Raw genomic sequence first — 16433 nt, forward strand, 5'->3', positions numbered from 1 at the left:
AATTTGATTTGATATAATAACGGTCCAGCAATGTACACACACCGACGCACACAAAACAGGCACAGTTCGAGAAAAGAGTTGTTTTTCCATCTCTTTGTTTTGTCTTTTTTCTACTTTCTGTTCATGTTTACAACCCGACGATACACTCCTCGCTGTCACACACACAGAAAGATTCGCTCTTTCTTTTTTCCTTTTCTTTCTCATCATTCACTGAAATTTTCCCCAGAAACAATCACTATTATCATGTTTTTCTGTTTCCTACATTTGAATTAGATACTAAGCTTTGTTGGGTCGTTTTTTTCTTTTCTTTTGGAGTTATGGGATGTTCTAGTTCCAAGTTAGATGATTTACCAGCAGTTTCTCTTTGTAGAGAAAGATGTAGTTTTCTAGATGAAGCGATTCAACAAAGATTTGCGTTAGCTGAAGCTCATGTTGCTTATATTGCTTCTTTGAAGTTGTTTGGTCAGTCTTTGAATAGTTTTGTTGAGTATGATCCTGAAGCTTCTTTAGAGGCGCCGCCGCCGCCTTCTCCGCAGTCTGATAAAGGTAAAGCGGTGGATCAGGTTGAAGGTGGGTCGAGTTCACCGAAAAAGAATGTTGTTTCTCACCGCCATTCTCATTCAAATTCTGGGTCTCATCTACAGTTCCATTCCGATTCAGATGAGGATGATTCCGGTGCGTCTTTGCATCATTCGGGTCATTCTTCACCTTTACACGACGGCGGCGGCGGTGGTCATATAGAGTATATTCAGCAAAATTATCCCAATTATGGAGGTTTTGAATCTGGGTCATTTCCAAATGAGTTTATGCATATGAATTTCATGAAGAAACAGCCAATGCCGTCTATTGTTTATGAACAAAGGCCTATGAATCCAGAGACTGTTTATATGGGTGAATCTTCATCTCCTTCTTCTTATTATCCTTATTTTAATGATAATCCTAGTTCATACCTTAATCCGGGTTACCAAAATTACGGTGGTTTCAGTAATTATTCTTCTTATCTGGCGCCTGGTTATGATTCTTCACTGCAACAGCCGTCGACGGCGGCGGTGGGGGCTGTAGCGTCATCCTCCAAACCGCCGCCGCCTCCACCTTCACCTCCCAGAGCTTCAGCTTGGGATTTTTTGAACCCTTTTGAGATTTATGAGAACTACAATCGTCCTTATACACCAAGTAGGGATTCAAGGGAGGTAAGGGAAGAGGAAGGAATACCTGATTTAGAAGATGAAGATTATCAACATGAAGTACTTAAAGAAGTTCATGGAGGCGGAGGTGGCAGTGGCGGCAGCGGTGACGGGTATTCGAAGTCTCCGGTCGAAGCAGAAGATGGGAAAGTTGCAAGTAATGAAGCCGAGGAGGCAAGACCGAGTGATGGGATGGAAAATGAGAGAGTGGAATATGAAGTTCATGTGGTGGATAAGAAAGTTGTGGACAATGAGAGGGCCGAGGAATGTAGCAATGGATCAGGAACCGTTCCGAGGAATGCTTTCGAGGTGGCTAAAGAGATAGAGGTTCAGTTCGTGAGAGCTTCGGAGTCGGCCAATGAAATTGCCAAGCTGCTCGAAGTCGGAACACTTCATTATCAGCACAAACATGGTAATTGTGGACTAGAAAGTGTGGAATTTTAGGTAATAGTAAGTGTTAATGCTAAATCTAGGATTTTCGCTATGAAACAGGTTCGAAGATGTTGCTCCTAGTTCAGCCATCTTTAACCGATAACACCGATCCAGCTTTACTAGACTTCGATGAAGAATTGGCTAGGAAACCGAAAAGCCTTTCCTCTACTTTGCAAAAGTTGTATCTTTGGGAAAAAAAGCTCTATAATGAAGTGAAGGTATATATATATACATATATATATAGATTGTATATGCATTGCCCTGTTCTTGTTATGTGCTGCATTACCTTTTTGATGTTCATTCACTCGAACTTTCATATGCAATGCAGGCCGAGGAGAAGATACGGGTAGCTTACGATAAGAAATCCCGTAGGTTGAAACGACTTGATGAACGGGGTGCTGAAGCTACTAAAGTTGATTCAACCCGGAATATAATCAGGAGCCTATCTACAAAGTTGCGAATTGCAATTCAAGTTGTTGATAAGATATCTGTAACAATCAATAAGATCAGGGACGATGAACTATGGCCGCTGCTCAATGAACTGATTGAAGGGTAAACAGTGTTTTCATTAGCTTGTATATATATGGCACGCAGGTTACATTTGTCTCATGTCGTTTCCTTGTAATTCTTTTCACCAGGTTAAGCAGAATGTGGAAATGTATGCTCAAATGCCATCGAAATCAGTATGAGGTGATTAGAGAAGCCAAAGCTTTAGGTTCTATTGGAGCGGGCAAAAAGCTCAGCGATGACCATCTTACAGCTACATTACAGCTCGAGCATGAACTTATTAATTGGGCTCTAAGATTCTCTCGTTGGATAGGTGCACAAAAGGGTTACGTCAGGGCTTTGAATAATTGGCTTTTGAAATGTCTTTACTATGAACCAGAAGTGACCGATGATGGAATAGCTCCATTTTCACCTAGTCGGGTTGGTGCACCACCCATATTTGTAATATGTAATCAATGGTCACAAACAATGGATAGAATGTCAGAACGGGAAGTGGTTAATTCGATGCGGATTTTTGCTATGAGTCTGTTCCAACTTTGGGAACACGATAAATCAGAAATGCATCGGAGAATGATGACTAATAAGGATTTAGAGAGACGGGGTATGAATTTGGATAGAGAGGATCAAAAGTTACAAAAAGAGATCCAAGCATTGGATAAACAAATCGTTTTGGTCTCTGGAGATGGTAATAGTTTGTCAGTTTCTGGACATGTCGTGTATCAGAGTGAGACTAGTAGTGGCAATTTGCAGGGGAGCTTACAACGTATTTTTGAGGCGATGGAAAAGTTCAGTTCGGAGTCTTCAAAAGCTTATGAGGAGCTTTTGCAACGTGTTGAAGAAAGAACCGGTCAAGAACGTGAAAGAGTTTCATAGGGCAGTAAAATGAAATAAACTACGAGAAACAAAGCTAAGTGGTTGGTTAGACTGGTACAGTAACGCACAATTCAGCTCGGGTGATGAGGGAAATAAGAAGGGAGCAAACCATGGGGTCGTTAATGTTGCTCAGTGATGTGGATAGCAAAGCCTTCCAAAACCATCAAAGCTTGCCAAGAGCTCGAGAAGTAAGAACAATTCATGGTGTCGCAAAATCTCATTCAAAATCGCAACTCATTGCATTCTTTTCGACTCAACAGCATCGTGAACCGTCTTCCATCGAAAGAAATTCGGGCATGAACCATTGGAGTAAGCTTTTCCTCCACAATTTTTGCATGATTAAAGAGTTCTTTTTTTATAAATATAGGGTCGTTTTTCTTGAGCGTTTTAAGAGTGAATGCAAGTTAAGAATGCTCATACACGGTCAAATGTTGTACTATTTATCTCTTTTTCATATTAAATTGAATTATGTCCATTGTTGTGCCCTGCAAATTGCAAGCAACTTCAATAACATATGGTGTTTATAACAAAAGCCAAAATGAATTCTGTACATTGTAACTTTATAGAGTGTGTAATTCACTGTCAGCATATAGGTTTATATGGATATAAACGCTGACAGTATACTATATATGAGGCTGTATACAAGCTGCTGATTACTAGAGTTATAAATCATTGGTTCATTTTCCTATAATTCTCTCTGCACCTTTAGCATCATTTAGTAGGCAAGAATCTGAAATCTGCCAGAGCCATTATATACACAAATACACACATATATATGTGTGCGCGTGTGTGTGTGTCCTGACCACTGTGGAGCAATGCGGGAAGCAAGCCGGTTGTGCTTTGTGTCAAGGAGGCTTATGTTGTAGCAAATGGGGTTGGTGTGGCTCCACTGACGATTACTGCCTCAAGGAAAAATGCCAAAGTAATTGCACCAGAGATGACATTGGCAGTGGTGGCGATGGTGGAGAAACTGGTGGTGCAGTTGTAGAAAACGATCCTAGCTGCTATGCTGTTAACTTCTACACCTGTGATAGTTTCTTAGCAGCCACTTTGCGGCAACCAGTGATGATGAGGCTCGGGAAAGGGAAGTTGCTGCTTTCTTAGGCCAAACTTCCCACAAAACTACTGGTAATTTTGTCTAGATTTTTCTAAGTACAGAAATCAAAACATTAGAGTATCATTTTTAACAAGTATTTTGATGATTTCTGTAGGTGGATGGGACACCACACTCGGTGATTGGATATTGCTATAACGAGGAAATAGGTTGCCCTGCAGGTTATTGCAACGAAGACCCTAATTACCCCGGTGGCCGAGGTCCCATGCAACTTTCATGGTAACTTCATCACTTTTCTATGGTAATAAAAGAAATTTGGTTTTTTATTGACATTGCTTAGGGAATTTCATTTGATATCCATAGGAATTATATAACTATGGCCAGTTTGGCAAATGAATAGGACGAAAGGACAAGCTTTTACGACACCTTGACCTGCTAAAAACGAATGTTACCATGGCCTTTGAGTCTGCGCTCTGGTTCTAGATGACAGCTGCAATCATCGAAGCCTTCTTGCCACGATATGATTGTCGGAATTTGGCAAGGTGACGGAGAAGGTGAACTTCAGGGGTATGGTGTGATCACGAATATTATCAATGGTGGCTTGGAATGCGGTCATGGTGGTCCGGACAACATGGTAGAGGATGGCATTGGGTTCTATAATTATGCATAATATTATTTTATAATATTCTATGACATCAATTATGCATACCATTATATGATAATTGTTGAGAGGGCTGATTCTTCCAAGAAAAATTGAGAAATATTCGAAATGTCATTTGTTCAGCAGCTGATCGAGCTTCCATCAATGGAAGGTATTTTATTTCCTATACAACGTGCCTTAAGAGATTGCTTGAAGATGTCTAATCTCATAATCAGGAGCACATTAATTGGTGATATAACTTATAAGACTCGTGAGATAGGTGTCAGTGTGTGTCAGTGTGGGGCATAACATTAATTAAAAAAATCACCTAACCTATGTTTACCTTTTAGTTTTGCTATAGTTCACACATCTTGGAGGTGTCTCTTTATAAGCTTCTCCTCGACTAGAGAGGCAATTATTATTGTACCTTGCCATGATAACCTTGCTAGCTCTGGTTTTAGGATATGGTCAGTTTACCAAACACCAACCTTTTCAAAAAAGAAATTTGGGCGTTGGAATAAAATTATGTATTTTTATGAGAGTTAAAATGCAATTTCACTAGTACTAACTTATATTTTTATAATTTCCTAAAAGACTAAATTAAAGTTTTACAATTTTTGAAGGATCAAAGTATAATTTGACAATAAATTAACTTATAATTTTATAAATTTTAAAAGGTCAAAAGTGTTATTTTTCATTTTAGGGGAGCCTTGTCTTGCCTTTACTAGCCTCCCTGTCCCCATTGATGAGACAATGAAGCGATAAAGTATAGTTTGATTGACGTATAAATTTATCATTTGATGAACATGATTAATTGGACGTTTACTACGGCTTGACCAAAATAGTACAGTTGCAGTTTTATGCTTTTAACCCCTCCTAAACTTTAAAAATTCAATTTAATCCATTTAACCCCTTTAATAAATCAAATATTCATTTTTTAGCCCATTAATAACTCAATTTAAGCTACTTTAACACAATATTTTTAGCTTTCACCGTCTAGAGTTTTTTAATTTTATCTCATATTCTCTCCCCAAACAAAATTTAAAAAAAGAGTGGTTAAAATATATTATATATCGTCCCAAGAAGCTTAATTGTTTCCATCTACATCCCAAATTTATTAACCAATGATATTTCTTCTTGTTAACTATTTCTGATCGTGGCAGAAGAAAGGTGAAATTGGATAAAATTATCGGTCTTTGTATTAAAAATTAGATTGTACTTGTCATCTTTACTTAAAATATGAGTAAATTAATCTCTAAATGCTGAATCAAAGAGCAAATTAATATTTTCTATTTAAATTTTCATCACTGTTAAAAACGAATGTGGTTGATGGAATAATTGGACAATTACACGTGCTATGTCACGTATACCTCATATGAATATAAATGGACCAATTTTTAACCGTAGAAATGAATGATTTTTTTTTTAAAAAAGGGACCAGGTTGCTCTTTGATCTAATAATTTTTAACTATAAAACTGAATGTTTGTAGTGGGACATAGTTGTGGAATGTAGTTAGGGTTGTGGAGTTTTGGCCCCTATTTATCATTATCCTTAAAATTTTGAAAATTTAAATTGAATCATTCAAAATCTTTAAAAATTCTTATTAAGTCCCTCAAAATTGTTTTTAACCATCTTTAAATTCTATTGTTTTTAATGAAATATATGTGTTTAAATTGATCTAATTGGATTGAAAGATTTGGATTTAATATATAAATTTTAAGAAGTTATAAATATAATTTTAAGCACATTTAGAATTGTAATTACGGATAATATATTCAAATAATTATAATCGAATCAACCATCACAAAGTACAATCAAAATGATACTCATAATATATGTGAACAGGATTCACAAATGGTGAGACTTAAATAAAAATAAAATCTAAAGAGAATTCACATGTGATTTACATGAGGTGGGACTTGAACTTAAGATCAGGGGCAAAGCCAGAAGAGGCAGGCAAAGGCTCTACCCCCAAAAAAAGAAAAATTGCCCCTTTAGACCTTTCAGCATTTGCAAACTTTTAAGTTAATTTAATATTAAAATTGTATTTCGGCCCCTCCAAAAATTTAAAATTAAAATATGCCCTCTCCAACAACAAAAAGTTTAGTTTAATCCCTAGAAAATTGTATTTACATTAATACAATAATGAAATTATATTTTTAACTCTTTAAAATTTTATAATTTAAATTTGGCCCTTTCAGAAAACATTTTGGCTTTGCCCTTGCTTAAGATCTAAAAATTCTCAAAATTTCAACTTTACTAGTAAGTCGAGGTCTATTCATACTCAAATTTGATATTTAGAAATGTTAATCAAGATTGATTGAACTTGATTGAATTTATTAAGAAAAACATCGTCTTTCTCAGCCCCCTTTTTTGTTATTTTCCTTATAGAGATTTATATTTACCAAGCTTAAGTTAAAAGAAAGACTAAACAATTATTATTAGGGTTAAATTCAGTTCAGTTCGATTAATTTTTTTAAATTTTAAATCCTTCATGATAATTCACATTGATTTGTTTCTCGATTTTTTATACTAAATTTATGGTTGGTTATTCTTTTAACTTTATTTTAACTTTATGACTTTGAGATATTACATTGAATTTTAATTTAGCATGTGCTATTTTTGTTTTTTAAAGGATAGTTAAAGGATTTGTTATCTTTTGGATACTAAAATTATATATAGATCACACAAGTAGGTTTCTAACAATGGTTCCTATTAATAGAATTTATGTCCACAAAGCCAAAATAATTAAATAGCTTAAAACGATTGAATGAGTTTGAGTTTAAGAAATGAAAAGCAATGTTGAGAGAAATTTGTTTATTTTTTAGAGATTTGACTCGATTCAACTTTAAATTACAAATACATATCCAAAGACCTTAATGCCACACACAAAGATGGTAAATTATCATTTTAGTCTCTTTAAATTTCTTTTAGGGGGCCCGGTTCCTTCGAGAAAAGTCTTCGAAGTGTCGTCTACTAGAAAGTTGACTCAGTCTCCCAACAACTGAAGGTATTTTCCTTCGAGGAGGGTTCTGTCTCCCTTGAGCGGCTACTCTGACGGCCTAGTTCACAGAGTCAAAAACGCATCGACTTTACGTAGGTGTATGGCCACCCACCAAGGTGACGTGAGTTTCTGGCCCTTGGCGGGGTTTAAAACCCTTGACTTATGGCATATAGGTCACTTGTTGGGGATCAACATGTCGGCTTTCGGTAGAGTACAGGAGACAAAACCCTCTTTGGTGGATACCTTCAGTTGTTAAGAGATTGAGTTGGCTCCCTAACAGACAACAATTCGAAGATTTCTCCCGAAAGAGTCAAGCTCCCGCAATAAATATCTAAAACTATAAGTTAATTTAATGATAAATTACACTTGGGGCTCCAAGATGATAAAATTTTAATTTAATTCCTTTAAAATATTGTCTTAAATAATAAGCATATATAATAATAAAATTATATTTTAATCCTTTAAAATTATAATTTGATTTTAGACTGCTTAATTAAGTTTTTGGCTTCTTCTATGTACATACTTAAGCAATTACGATGTATAATCAAATAATTAAAAAGCACAAATGGACAAAGAATTGGAATATAATTGGACAAAACCCACCTATAACAACACTGCATGATGAGACTGAGAGACAACCATAGTTAGGGCAAGGAAGCCCCCAAATCTTTTTTTTGGAAAGCTATGATTAAAACCCCCCCCCCCCAAAGAAATTTTGAAAATTTGAAATAAATACCCAAAATTTTGAGAAATTTTATTAAGCTACTCAAAATTTTTGAAAATTTAGTTAGGCAAAATTCATACCTGCTGAAATTGAAACGTATGCATAATATTTACACATAATAAAATTTTAATTAGATTTTGGTACTCAAGCTTTTGTTTGTTTTTTCTTATACGATATTTTGGAACAATGGTCCCTGAAACAAAATTCATGAAAATGATTTAATAGCGAGAGTATTTATGGAACGAAATGATAATAAGTTTGATAGTATTATTTGTCGTTTGAATTTTATAAATAAAAAGCAAATTTAATTGCAATACAGTATAATTATAAAAAAATTGAGAGATTTATATCGAGAAATGGGTTAAATTATTTTTTGGGACTTGAACTATTTTATTTGTCCAAGTCAGGCCGTATTCTTGGTTGAACCTTTTTTTATTTAAGTTTAATACTGAACCTCATAATTGTTCTCATATTGAGGCTTTAACTTGTTTTTGTCTAAGTTAGTCCTCAATATTTTCTTAAAAGCTTTAAAGTTTAGGCCCTAATATATAAACAATTATCAAGTTCAGACCTTAATATAAAAACAATAATCAAGTTTAATAATTAACTTGAATAAAAAAATTTAAGTCTTAATAACCTAGTTCAAACCTTAACATGAGAATCATTGTTAAGTTTAGAAATTAATTAGACAGAAAAAAAAAATTCAAACATTAAAATAAAAATTATTGCCGAGTTGAAGCCCAAATAGTAATTTAGCACTAAAATAATTATTGAATTTCCACCCACGTGTCAAATGTTTCCAACAAATAGTAATTTAGCACTAAAATAATTATTGAATAGCCGCCCACGTGTCAAATGTGTCCCACTTTTTTTGTAATAATTGGTCCTTTGGTAGATGAGAATCTGAAAATTGCCAGCGCCACGTTTCAATATTTCTTAAATATTTGACAATAACATATCACACATTTTCAGTATGAGTTAAATTGTGATTTTCGTGTCTCTGTTATACTCAAAATAAATATTTAAATTTTTATATTTCAATTTCACATTCAACGGTTGAATTATTTTTACATAAGTGATATGAATTTGGCATATAATAGATTATGGAATATAATGATTATATCATTAAAATATTAATCGTATAAATAATTATGAAAATGTGTAAACTTACTTTAGTTTAAACCGTGTAAGTGGATTACTCCCCATATTAGTAAAACAAGAATAACAATGAATAGTGCTTATTTAGATATTTGGGTATTTCTAACTTTATGATTTAAACTATTTTAAGTATTATTTGTTGTGGATTAAGAACGAAGGTGGATATAAATCTTCGATATTCATTACCTAAATTTGTAAATCAAATATTTAAATTTAAATTTTATTGGGTTAACATGTTAATTTGTACATAATTTTAGTTTTAATGTTTAATTTGGTATTTAGATTCTTTTATTGGTCCCAATTAAAGTATTTATATATTTTTACTGGAGCTAGCATACATGTCAAATCTTCACGGTCACATGATGTTGTTTTATCTGTAGATCAAATTGAACATTGAAGTCAGACTTAAGCACCAAATCAGAATAAAAAAACTCAAATACCAATTTAAACATTAAAATTGAATTTAGATATCAAATGGTATATTAACCCATATTTTTATGCATACTAAATGCATATAATTAGTGAACTCAAATATTGGACAAATAATTTAACTAATTCGGATTAATATTCAAATAGCAATACTCGAATTTAATCCTAATAATAAGTAAATTTGGATTCAAAATTAAATTTCCTATGTATCTTATGACAAAGAAAAAAGGTTTTGCCACTTCGAATATGGATTATAAAAAAAAGTTTTATCACGAACTGTTTTCTTAAAGATATGGTAGCAGAAGATGGAGCATGGAATCTGGAGGCTTTTAAGGAATGATTACCGGAAGAGATTCTCAAAAAGATTATGAGCATTCCATCACTGCATCCTCTAGCTGACGTTGATAAAATTTTTTGGACAAATACAGCAAATGGAGGTTTTTCAGTTAAAAAGTACATATCATATGTTAAAAGTGGCTATGTGAAACGAGAGAGATAATATGTGGAAGGCCATTTGAAATTATCAAGGCCAACATTGCATTCACTTCTTTTTATGGCTTGCTTACAAACAAAAACTGCTTACTAACAAGATAGTTACACCTTATGTACCACGTACACCTCGTACTAATAAAAATAAATAAGATATGTTAAATAAAAAAATAAAATACAAGTTAACTCTATGATAATTTTACCCTCCGATCTTCAATAATGAACATCAATTACATTTTGGCATAAATGTTTTGTCGGTAGCTATGCTTTTGTTTGTTTGTTTAAGAATAACTAAAAGATTTGATGTTTGATACTAAAATTACAAACCACATACAAAAGAATTTATATGCAAAAAGCCAAATTTTATTGAATAACGAGGCGAAATATTATTAAAAAATAAAAAAATGGCAGTCCACGCATGTTAGACGTGTCCAACTTTTTTTGTAATAATTGATTGTCCTATGGTGGATGAGAATCCAAAACCAGCCAGCGCCACGTTCTGATATTTATCGGTAACCCTATCCTCTCGCATTTCATCACAAATCTACGTACATTTGCAATTATGAGATTACATACGTTGTTATTTTCTTCATTGTTTTTATCCTATGCGGTGGTTCTAGCCACAGCTGTGCAATGTGGCGTGGAAGCCGGTGGTGCTTTATGTCCTGGTGGCATATGTTGTAGCAGATGGGGCTACTGTGGCACCACTGACAGCTACTGCCTCGTGGAAAATGGTTGTCAACTTAATTGCACTGATGGTGACTCTGGTGGTGGTGGCGGTGGAGGCGGAGAAAGCGGCGGTGACGGTGGTGCACTTGGTGACATTATATCGAGTGAAATGTTTGAAGAGATGCTGCCATATAGGAACGATCCTCGTTGCCCAGCCGCTAACTTCTACACCTACGATGCTTTCATAGCTGCCGCAAAATTGTATCCGGCCTTTGCGGCGACCGGGGATAACGACACTCGGAAAAGGGAAGTTGCTGCTTTCTTAGGCCAAACTTCCCACGAAACTACCGGTAGTTAATTTGTCTTATAGCTTTTCCGAAGTACAGAAATATAAACATTCGTGTATCATTTATATGTATATATATTAAACGAGTAAAATGATGATCTGCGTAGGTGGATGGGACGGTGCACCCGGTGGTCGATATGCATGGGGATATTGCTTCAATGAGGAAGTAGGTTGCCCTGCAGGTTATTGTGATAATAACCCAAATTATCCATGTTATGCTGGTGTAAACTATTGTGGCCGCGGTCCCATGCAACTTTCTTGGTAAATTCATACTGCCATCTTTCTACTTTTAAGATATCACATTAATTTAAAATATATTAGGGAATAAAATGAGTTTTAATTAATTATTTATAAATATAGATAAGTTTGAACAAAATTTTGAAATCGAATTTAACTGAAACACACATAAAATATATTAATATTAAGCTTAAATCCGGCTTAGCTTCGCAATGAACACCTCTGTAGGGTGGTTTTACCGTTAGTGATTAGACAAAAACTTATTTTGTTGACACTGCTATAAAATGAAAATGGAATTTGATATGGCAGGAACTATAACTATGGCCAATTTGGAGAATCCATAGGACAGAAGGAGGAGCTTTTACAACACCCTGAGGTGCTGAAAACCAATGTTACATTGTCCTTCATGTCTGCTCTCTGGTTCTGGATGACTGCACAACCCCCGAAGCCATCGTGCCACAGTGTGATCACCGGAGAGTGGACACCTTCCGCTAACGACATAGCCGCTGGTCGGCTTCCAGGGTACGGTGTGACAACAAATATTATCAATGGCGGCTTGGAATGTGGTAATGGTGGTCCAGACGATAGGGTAGTGAGTCGAATTATGTTCTATGAAAGGTACTGTGACATTCTTGGAGTTAGCTATGGCCCCAACCTTGATTGCTACAATCAGAGGCCTTTCAACTGGGGTCTCTTACTGGAGTCTATATAGCTTACGGTGTCTGAATAGTAGATAACAACTTTCTGCATTGAAATAAAAGACATAGAACAGTGTTGTTCTTGATGCTACATATGTATATATATATATATATATATGGACAATGTGTTCTATGCTTAATTATGTGAAAGTTGCTGTGTTTTAAATTTTATGTAAGCTTTAGCAGAAGCATAATAAAATCTATGCTTAATCCTTAATTTATTACATTAATTATGTTTTGCATTAAATTTACCTTTCAACTAATTCAACCAATTTCAACATTAAGAGAAGGTTTTCAGAGAAAAACAACATACTCGGTAACCAATTAGTTTCTAATGTGTCTTGATCAAATGGCTATAGTTTTCTCATTTCTGTCTTTTAACCACACTAGTCCTCATTTACTCACAAACGTCATGTAATAGCATGGGTTTAAATCTCATTAAAAACAAATACTCTCACTTTTTTTATAAGTGAGGCGCTCTCTCACTTTGTAAACCTCTTGAGGTACTCTAAGTGATTAGGAGACAAAACTCAGGGATAAATCCGAGATGGACCCCTTGAACACAACACCAACCATAGTTGAGAGATCTGCTTAAATACTTTAAAGTAGAGATGATTATGGGTCAGACTCAGTTCAGGTTAGGCCTAGCATGGTAATAACACAATTTATGTTTGCCCAAGTTTGGCTCGACTCAAAATATAGGCTTAAAATTTTGTCCAAATCCATCAATATTTGTATATAGCTAACCCAAACCCATTTTAGGCCTGCCCATTTTACTTTTTTAAAATTTTAAAAATATATTTATATCATTTATTTAATAATTTTATATATTTTTTATTTATTAAAGTTCTTTTTTAGAATTATTAAAGTTTTCTTAATATTTTTTAGTATAATGATGATTTGAACCTAGGCTAATACCGGAGAAGATGAACACCAAACAAATATTTACACCATAAAAATTTTAAAAGTAGATTTTATTTTTATCTGTTATAAATTACGTAATATATAAAACATTACAAACTTAAAAAAATTTATTGGGATGGGCTCGAGCTTTGAATGTTCAAGCACAAATCTAACTCATATTTTAAACAAGCTTAATTTCTTTTACTCAAACCCATTTTTCAAACCTAATATTTTTATCTAAACTCTCTCAAATTTTAAACGAGCTTTTAAACTTAAATAAATAACTTAACCCATAAACAAATAACCTATATTTTATAAATATAGGGTCGTTTTTCGTGAGCGTTTTAAGAGTGAATGCAAGTTAAGAATGCCGATACACGGTCAAATGTCGTACTATTTATCTTTTTTTCATATTAAATTGAATTATGTCCATTGTTGTGCCCTGCAAATTGCAAGCAACTTCAATAACATATGGTGTTTATAACAAAAGCCAAAATGAATTCTGTACATTGTAACTTTATAGCGTGTGTAATTCACTGTAAGTATATAGGTTTATATAGATATAAACACTGACAGTATATTATATACGATACAAGCTGCTGATTACTAGAGTTATAAATCATGGGTTCATTTTCCTATAATTCTCTCTGCACCTTTAGCATCGTTTAGTAGGTAAGAATCTGAAATCTGCCAGAGCCATTATATACACAAATACACACATATATATGTGTGCGCGTGTGTGTGTGTCCTGGCCACCGTGGAGCAATGCGAGAAGCAAGCCGGTTGTGCTTTGTGTCAAGGAGGCTTATGTTGTAGCAAATGGGGTTGGTGTGGCTCCACTGACGATTAATGCCTCAAGGAAAAATGCCAAAGTAATCGCACCAGAGATGACATTGGCAGTGGTGGCGGTGGTCGAGAAACTGGTGGTGCAGTTGTAGAAAACGATCCTAGCTGCTATGCTGATAACTTCTACACCTATGATGGTTTCTTAGCAGCCACTTTCCGGCAACCGGTGATGATGAGGCACGGGAAAGGGAAGTTGCTGCTTTCTTAGGCCAAACTTCCCACAAAACTACTGGTAATTTTGTCTAGATTTTTCTAAGTACAGAAATCAAAACATTAGAGTATCATTTTTAACAAGTATTTTGATGATTTCTGTAGGTGGATGGGACACCACACACGGTGATTGGATATTGCTATAACTAGGAAATAGGTTGCCCTGCTGGTTATTGCAACGAAGACTCTAATTACCCCGGTGGCCGAGGTCCCATGCAACTTTCATGGTAACTTCATGATCACTTTTCTATGGTAATAAAAGAAACTTCGTTTTTTATTGACATTGCTTAGGGAATTTCATTTGATATCCATAGGAATTATATAACTATGGCCAGTTTGGCGAATCCATAGGACGAAAGGACAAGCTTTTACGACACCTTGACCTGCTAAAAACGAATGTTACCATGTCCTTTGAGTCTGCTCTCTGGTTCTAGATGACAACTGCAATCATGGAAGCCTTCTTGCCACGATGTGATTGTCGGAATTTGGCAAGGTGACGGAGAAGGTGAACTTCAGGGGTATGGTGTGATCACGAATATTATCAATGGCGGCTTGGAATGCGGTCAAGGTGGTCCGGACAATAGGGTAGAGGATCGCGCGCATTGGGTTCTATAATTATGCATAATATTACGTGATAATATTCTATGACATCAATTATGCATACTATTATATGATAATTGTTGAGAGGGCTGATTCTTTCAAGGGAAATTGAGAAATTGAGAAATTTTCGAAATTTCATTCGCTGAGCAGCTGATCGAACTTCCATCGAACTTCCAGCAATGGAAGGTATTTTGTTTCCCGTGTTCCTTAAGAGATTGCTTGAAGATGCCTAATCTTATAATCAGAAGCGTACGTCAATTGGTGATATAACTTGCCAGGCTGATGAGAGAGGTGTCAGTGAGGGGCATAACGTTAATTAAGAAAATCACCTAACCTACGAATTCCTTTTAGTTTTGCTATAGTTCACACGTCTTGGAGGGGTCTCTTTAGAAGGTCAAAAGTGTTATTTTTCATTTTAGGGAGCCTTACCTTGACTTTGCTAGCCTCCCAGTGTTGTCCCCATTGATGAGACAATGGAGCGATAAAGTATAATTTGTTTGACGTATAAATTTATCATTTGATGAACATGATTAATTGGAGTTTACGAGAGCTTGACCAAAATAGTAAAATTGCAGTTTTATGCTTTTAGCCCCTCTTAAATTTTAATAATTCAATTTAATCCATTTAGCCCCTTTAGTAAATCAAATATTCATTTTTTAGCCTATTAATAACTTAATTTAAGCTCCTTTAACACAATATTTTTAACTCTGACCATCTAGAATTTTTTAATTTTATCTCATATTCTCTCCCCAAATTTTTTTTTTAAAAAGAGAGAGGATAAAATATATTATATATGGTCCCAAGAAGCTTAATTGTTTCCAGCTACATCCCAAATTTATTAACCAATGATATTTCTTCTTGTTAATTATTTTTGATCGTGGTAGAAGAAAGGGGAAATTGGGTAAAATTATGCGTCTTTGTATTAAAAATTAGATTGTATTTGTCCTCTTTACTTAAAATATGAGTAAAATAGTCTTTATACAGTAGATCAAAGAGCAAATTAATCTTTTCTGTTTAAATTTTTATAACTGTTAAAAACAAATGTGGCTGATGGAATAATAGGAAAGTTACACGTAGCATGTCACGTGTACCTCATACCAATATACATCGACTAATTTTTAACCGTAGAAATGATTGTTTTTTTTTAAATAGATCAGTTTGCTCTTTGATCTAATAATTTTTAACTGTAAAAATGAATGTTTATGGTGGGACATAGTTGTGGAACATAGTTAGGGTTGGGGAGTTTTGGCCCCTCCAAAATTTTAAACATATATCATTATCCCCAAAATTTTGAACATCTGAATTGAATCATTCAAAATCTTTAAAAATTCTTATTAAGCCCCTCAAAATTGTTTTTAACCATCTTTAAATTCTATTGTTTTTAATGAAATATATGTGTTTAAATTGATCTAATTGGATTGAAATATTT

General features: G+C 34.4%; 2 protein-coding genes, 1 long non-coding RNA gene and 1 pseudogene across 3 annotated transcripts; all 4 read left to right on the forward strand.

The window, feature by feature from the left end:
* LOC108476219 (protein ALTERED PHOSPHATE STARVATION RESPONSE 1-like) lies at positions 1 to 3687 on the forward strand. The gene is made up of 4 exons (XM_017778362.2): positions 1 to 1596; positions 1677 to 1834; positions 1945 to 2168; positions 2255 to 3687. Exons 1-4 carry the CDS (start codon positions 318 to 320, stop codon positions 2994 to 2996), a joined length of 2403 nt encoding a protein of 800 aa, XP_017633851.1. The 5' UTR covers positions 1 to 317; the 3' UTR covers positions 2997 to 3687.
* On the forward strand, positions 3107 to 4882 carry LOC108476221 (endochitinase 1-like; annotated as a pseudogene).
* Positions 4883 to 10872: 5990 nt separating this feature from the next.
* On the forward strand, positions 10873 to 12675 carry LOC108475423 (endochitinase-like). The gene is made up of 3 exons (XM_017777382.2): positions 10873 to 11514; positions 11618 to 11771; positions 12057 to 12675. Exons 1-3 carry the CDS (start codon positions 11058 to 11060, stop codon positions 12457 to 12459), a joined length of 1014 nt encoding a protein of 337 aa, XP_017632871.1. The 5' UTR covers positions 10873 to 11057; the 3' UTR covers positions 12460 to 12675.
* A 1151-nt stretch (positions 12676 to 13826) lies between these two features.
* Positions 13827 to 15573, forward strand: LOC128290531 (uncharacterized). Its single transcript, XR_008280399.1, has 3 exons — positions 13827 to 14426; positions 14510 to 14631; positions 14719 to 15573. It is a non-coding gene; the product is annotated as an uncharacterized LOC128290531 (long non-coding RNA).
* Positions 15574 to 16433: the final 860 nt, after the last annotated feature.

This window comes from Gossypium arboreum, chromosome 3, assembly GCF_025698485.1.
Source record: "Gossypium arboreum isolate Shixiya-1 chromosome 3, ASM2569848v2, whole genome shotgun sequence".
NCBI classification, from domain to species: domain Eukaryota; kingdom Viridiplantae; phylum Streptophyta; class Magnoliopsida; order Malvales; family Malvaceae; genus Gossypium; species Gossypium arboreum.